This window comes from Castor canadensis, chromosome 9 (genome assembly GCF_047511655.1).
Source record: "Castor canadensis chromosome 9, mCasCan1.hap1v2, whole genome shotgun sequence".
NCBI lineage: Eukaryota > Metazoa > Chordata > Mammalia > Rodentia > Castoridae > Castor > Castor canadensis.
The window spans coordinates 151,064,781-151,071,126 of NC_133394.1; the positions used below are offsets into that span (position 1 = coordinate 151,064,781).

Consider the following 6,346-nt stretch of genomic DNA (forward strand, 5'->3'; position numbering starts at 1 on the left):
TCCAAGTTAATCCTAAACCCTTAGCCACCTACTGTACCACCTCAGCCACAAAGGCTGGCCCATTGTCTGACCCAATAGAAACAAGGGATGATTTCCTTTAACAGAAACCTGACCACTTCTTAGGCTTTTTCAGTCTGAGTGGGGAAGGCTTCCAGCCAGCCTTAGAAGATGCAAACAAACACCAGCAAATATTTACATCTTGCCCCTTGTTGGGGATTATTTCTGGAACACAGACTGCACCTTTCACATACTGTCTTACTTACGCTGGAGAGGTTGGGGACACAAAAAATGCTGGGCCAATTTTCTGGTAGAAAATTTCCTCCTTCAGTCTCAAACCAAGCCTGTTCTTGTGAAGTATACCATGGATCCCATTCAGATAAGGGGCACGGGAACAAGGCAGCTGCCAGTGAGGCTGAGGTTTGCCCTCCTGTGAGGACTACTTGCTTGACTTCCCTGTCAGATTTTTGGTTTCCCCAAACAGCTGTTGTCTCCCCCTTCTGGTGCCCTCAGCAGTGCATGACTGCTACTCACTCAGGGGCCCATACAGCTTCTAGGCTTCTAGCAATTCCAGAGTTTCTTGTCCATACTTAACACTTTCTCCTCTAAGTTAATGAACCCTCTTTCTTTATGTAGGGCTCCATGGACATGAACGGTAGTAAAGGCACACTTAGAGTCTGTATAGATGTTTACCCACACTCCTGCAGTGAGCTCGAGTGCCCACGTGAGAGCAATGAGCTCAGCCTTTTGTGCAGAGGCTCCACCTGGGAGTGGCCCTGCTTCAATGACAGTGTCCAGAGTCACTACTGCATATTCGGCAAAATGTGTGCCATCCCAGACAAAGCTGCTGTCATCCATGAAACACTCAATGTCCAGATGACGAATGGGCTGTCGGTCAGGTCTGGCCAGCTGAAGAACACTTCATCCAAAACCTCTAAACAGTCATGCTCTGGGGCCTGAATCAACCGGTAACAGGGTGGCCGGCTTTAGTCTTAACCACCTCTAGATGGACATGTTGGTTTCACATGACAGACTTTGATATCTGACCATTTGGGAGTTTGTTAACTGATAATTTCCTTTATATTCCAAAAGAGTCAAAACAGAGTTGGGAACTCAGGCTGTGAGTTCTTCTCCCAAAGTAAGTTTGTCTGCTTCAGCCACCAAGACGGCAGTGGCTGCCAGGGTGCACAGACAGAGCAGCCAGCCTCAGGAAACCACGTCAAGTTGCTTTGATAAATAGGCCACTGGGCTGTGCCAGGAACCTAGCAGCTGGGTCAAGACTCCCACAGCTGTCCCCAGTCTCTCATGTACGTATAGGAAGAAGGGCTTCGTCACATGTGGCAAGCCTAGAGCAGTGACATTTGTGAATGCCCTCTTAATTTCTTTAAAGGCCTTTTCTTGCTCCTCTCCCCATACAATGGGTTCCCATTCTCCCCACTTTGTGGCTTCATAAAGGGGTTTGCCAAGAGAGAGTAATTGGGGATCCAGATCCAGCAGAAACCTGTAGCTCCTAGAAATTCTCTCATCTGTCAATCAGTCTTAGGAATCGGAGTGGAGCAGACAGCCTGTTTCCTCCCAGGCCCAGTCTATGTTGTCCTTGTGACAGATGAAGCCCAAGGTATTTGACAGTATCCTGGCACATCTGAGCTTTCTTTTGGGAAACCTTATATCCTGCCTTCCACAAAAGGGAGAGAAGGAGGTGAGTTCCTTCCATACAATCCTCCTGAGTTGGTCCAGCCAACAGAAGATCCCTGAGGAGCGCTCCAGAAATGTTGCAGGAGGCTCAGACAGAGAGAGAGAGGGCACCAAAGCTTTCAGGAAGCAAGTTTATTAAGCAGGCCAGCAGCAACTCAACAGACTCGAGTCCAAAGGCTGAGTCCCGAGAACAAAGGGGGTTTTCCTTATGTACCACTTACAGCAGGTTACAGAGAAGGGGGAAGGGTACAGCTTGTCACATGCATGGTCACATGCTTTTCATTGGACACTCTAATCTCTGGGGCGAGGTGACCCTTTTCTGGTCTCACCCCAGGTCACATTCCACAGATCCGGTTTTTCTTTGTTTCACTGTAGCACTTATCAATCTCTCTTCCCCCTCCCTACCTTCCTGCCACACCACCAAAAAAAAAAAAAAAGAGCAAAAATGTGAAAAATATAAATATGAAGAAAGATAAAACTAATCCAAACTCATACCTTATATTTCACAGCTCTTTCTGTCTAATCTGGACTGTCCAAACCTAGCCCAAACTGGCTGAACAATTTGGGGATGTTTCTGATTGTGAGAGAGATGGCCAGCTGTCCATGATAAAAACTAGCTGTAGCTGGCAACAGTCTTACAGCCGGGACCCTTCCTGGTCCCTCCCAGCCAAAGGAAGCCCGGGAATCCTGCTCACCAGGCAATGAGAGCAATGAGAGGGACTGCCACTAAGCTTTAGGGTATTGTGAATACAGCAATAGATAATTGATATGTATAACTTCTTTTAAATCATATCTTTTATCATTACATCATCTCCTTTTATTTTTTAACTTAAAATTCTACTTTGTTCCTTAATTCTCGTATTTTTATTGCCACTTTGGCATAGATGTGGTTTTGGTAAGTAACACATACTTTGATTTTAGTTTTTGACTCCATCTGCCAGCTTCTATCTTCTCAGGGAAGTTAGTATGTCCGCGGATAAATTTTATTTCTTCTCTTTTCTGTTTCTCTGTAAGTGAAAGGTGTTGTCTTTCATTTCCCCTTTTCATTTTAATGGTCCACACTGCTTTCCTTTTTCTTTTTGTTGTTTTGTTTTTGGTGGCCCTGGGGTTTGCTGTACTAGCTAGGTCAGCACACTCTACCACCTGAGCTAGTCCATGTTCCCACCCCCCCTTTTGTTGATGGGACTGAGGTTTGAACTCAGGGCTTCATGCTTGCAAAGCAGGTGCTCTACCACTTGAGCCACAGCTCCAGCTCCCCACCCCAGCCCTTTTTTGCTTTGGTTATTTTTCAGATAGGGTCTCACATTTTGCCCTTCGATCCTCCTAGTTCATGCCTCCTACATAGCTTGTTTGTTGAGCTGGCCTCAAACCAAGATCCTCCCAATCTCTGCCTCCCAAGTAGCTGAGATTATAGGTATGAGCCACTGTGCCAGTCTACTTTGATAATCTTTAAAGAATTTCCTCAAAAGGAAGAAAAACTATTTCAGACAGAAACTTTGTAATGCACCAAAGAGATGGAGGCTGAGTAGAGACTATAGAGAGACAAATCTTGACAAATTTGATTAGTATAAAACAGAACTCCAGCTCTTAAGAGTGCAATTAAGTTAGAAATCAGAAAAGCATAAACAACTCATGTGCTCGGAAATTTAAAAAGCAGTTTTAATAATTTATGGGGGCGGAGTGCGGCTCAGGTGGTGGAGACCTGGGTGCAACCAGAGGCCAGGTGCTCATGGAGCAGGGCATAAAACGTGAGGCCAGGCACGTCTTTGTTTTTGTGTTACTAGTTTCTGTTCTCACCTTTATTACCTCCTTCTTTCTATATCTTTTGTTTTATTCCGTTTGAATTAAGTGAAACTCCACTCACTAATGCTTTTGTTTCTTACACAGCATTTAAGATCTTAAATTCTCATCAGGTGTAACTTCAACTGCAGCACCCAAGTTTTGATGCTTACATTTTCATAATTACTTAGGTGGTGTACTTTTAATTGCAATTTGACATTTTTTTTCCGATACAGGGTCTCACTAGGTAGCCCAGGCTGGCTTCAAACCGAGAAGCCGTCCAGGGGCGGGATACCCCTGGGTGCCCACTCGCCATGCAAGTCACTAGACCAACCGAGCTCTAGTAACAGAGGGGCAGAAGGAGGGGCGGGCCGGAGGCTCGCGGGGCCTGCGTGTCTGCGTGCGCGCTCTGGCGGCGGCGTTCGCCACGCCCCCTTCCTGGTCGTGCGCGTGTCCGTACCACTCGGCGCGACCGTAAAGAGAGACACGGCTGTGTGTCGTGAAAGGAGCCGCAACGCGCAGAGCCGTGATTGACGGCCGGGACACCATTTTATTCGTGGCTTCTCTGCGCGTAAGTCGCTTTTTCTCCGCGGCTTCTCTAAGGCGCCTCGTTAAAAAGGGGGGAAAAGTTTTTCAAGACGGTCGCGGAGCTTGGTCGCGCAGCGCCGCGAGTGCCCGTTTTGTATCCCGCAGGCGTCGACCGCGCGGTTGCGAAGCGGCGGGAGATGCGGCCCCTGGACGTGGTGGAGCTGGCGGAGCCCGAGGAGGTGGAGGTGCTGGAGCCCGAGGAGGACTTCGAGCAGTTCCTGCTGCCGGTCATCAGCGAGATGCGCGAGGACATGGCGTCGCTGACGCGCGCGCGCGGGCGGCCGTGCGGGGCCGGGCGGAGCGGCGGCAAGCTGTGGGAGATGGACAATACGCTCATCCAGACGAAGACGCAGGTGGAGGCCTCGGAGGAGAGCGCCCTGAACCACCTGCAGAGCGCGGACGGCGGCGCCGCGGCCGCCAGGGCCGCCAGGGCCGAGAGGGCCGAGGAGAAGGCGCGGGAGGCGGCCAAGATGGCCGAGATGCTGGTGGCGCTGGTGCGGCGGATAGAGAAGGGCGAGTCGTCGTGAGGGGCGCGGTAAGCGGGCCGGGCGGGCGGGGACGGCGGGGTGGCGGGCGGCGGCGTCCCCGGAAGTCCCGTGCGACCCCGCCGTGACCGTGTCCCCCCCCCCCACGCTGTGCCACAGGTCCCCAGCCCGCGGCTTCCGGTCGAGCGCCGCAGATGGCCGACACCCCGAGAAGCTGAAACCCGAGAGCCTTTTGTCCCCCGTCCCCCGTCTGCCCCGTCCCGTCCTCGCTCACACTACGTTCCTGCTACGGTCTGCGGCCGACGACCTCGATCGATCAGGGGTGCTGGGGGTTGGAGGTTTGGTTTGGTCGATTTGGAAAATGAATGCTCTCACCTACAGGAATTAGGGCCCAGATTGTAAGCCCCTGCGGCAGTCACGTTTGTTCCCCGGCTTCGGGGGTCCTTGCTCAATTTCGAGGTGCTCTGCTCTTTCCTGGGTGACCCCGGTGGCGCCCCGGACTGTGGGTCTGTGTGACGCGGGACCGGAGTTGCTGCGCTCGCTCTGGAAGAAGGAAGACGAATGACTCTGCACGGTGCTGAAGAAGGGACCCGACTGCGCCTGGGAATCGGATGGGCCTGACCTGCAGGACTGATGCCTCGGAAAGAGGGATAGAGGGTGTTTGTGTTTGTATTTGGGGACTTTAATTTCTGTGTGAGACCAAAGGAGGAGAGATGTATTTTGTTCAAAATTTAAATTTTATGTGAAACGCTATCTGATGTAACCTGTCTGATGACTTTGTTGGGACAACCTGACTCAGCTCTGTTTGACATGGAACATAGACTAGATGAGACCTTGGTATTCTGTACAGTTGGTGTAACACCCCCACGCCTCTCAGGGGACTCTGGGCATAAAGTTAAAAGATACTTGCAATGGCCCTTCATGGGCCGGGAAGGAAAACGTGTAACTGTCGGCAGTGGACCCTATGCTGGGCGGGGAAGAGGCGTCTTCAAGATTCATAATGTCCAGCTATAAGTTTATTTGAGTAGCAGATCTGATAAGTATTTGAGGTCAAAACCCTACCATGTTTGAAAAAAAACTTACCATGTTAATAAAAGTATTCATTTGCTTGAAAAGATAAAAATCTAGAAAGTTATTAAGAAATTGGTGAATTTTTTTTTTTTTATCATTAGTTTGGGCAGTACTGGTATTTGAACTCTGCCTCAAGCTTGGTAAGCAAGTGCTCTATCCCTTGTGCTATGCTCTCAGCCCTAGGAAGATTTATTTAAGAACGAAGTCTGTCTCCTTGACTATTCTAGTTGTTAAACAGAAGTGAACATCTGGGCCAACAGGAACCTTAAGCTCTGAGTGAGAACGCACATGTGCCTCCTCTTACCCTGTGGTCCAGGCCTCTGCTGGCTGAAGGCCAAAGCACCTCCAGCCTTTCAACTTAATTCATACTAGTTTCTACTCCTTGCACTAGGAATACAAAGAAAATACAATTGTAGTGGGGCGGACCAACATGCAGACAGTATGGTGATGCACCAACAAAGGGCTATTGGCTGTCGATGGGAAGTGCCTCCCTCTGCTGAACAGAGCTGTCTTGACCTGTCAAGCCCCCTTTCCTGGGTAACCCCCATCCAGAGACCATCTCATTCCAGTTATGACCAGCGCAAAAGGCACGGCAGCTTCAGAGCTCCCTGTGTCATCTGCTGAGGTTTTTGTTAGGACTGCAACACAGCCTCCCTTCTCCCTCTGCCCAGTGCTGTGTTCCTCCCTTCCACAGATTTGATCCTGAAAGAACTTAGGCCAGTTCTAGTTTC

The 6,346-nt window shown here is 50.0% G+C and overlaps 1 protein-coding gene across 1 annotated transcript; it reads left to right on the forward strand.

The window, feature by feature from the left end:
- Positions 1 to 3,975: 3,975 nt before the first annotated feature.
- LOC109687289 (MORF4 family-associated protein 1) lies at positions 3,976 to 5,667 on the forward strand. The gene is made up of 2 exons (XM_020165124.2): positions 3,976 to 4,594; positions 4,704 to 5,667. The coding sequence occupies exon 1, from the start codon at positions 4,197 to 4,199 to the stop codon at positions 4,584 to 4,586; it is 390 nt and encodes a 129-aa protein (XP_020020713.1). The 5' UTR covers positions 3,976 to 4,196; the 3' UTR covers positions 4,587 to 4,594; positions 4,704 to 5,667.
- Positions 5,668 to 6,346: the final 679 nt, after the last annotated feature.

Bases quoted from the DNA above. Each gene is read 5' to 3' on its own strand.
- LOC109687289 (XM_020165124.2), top strand. From the start codon at position 4,197: ATGCGGCCCCTGGACGTGGTGGAGCTGGCGGAGCCCGAGGAGGTGGAG.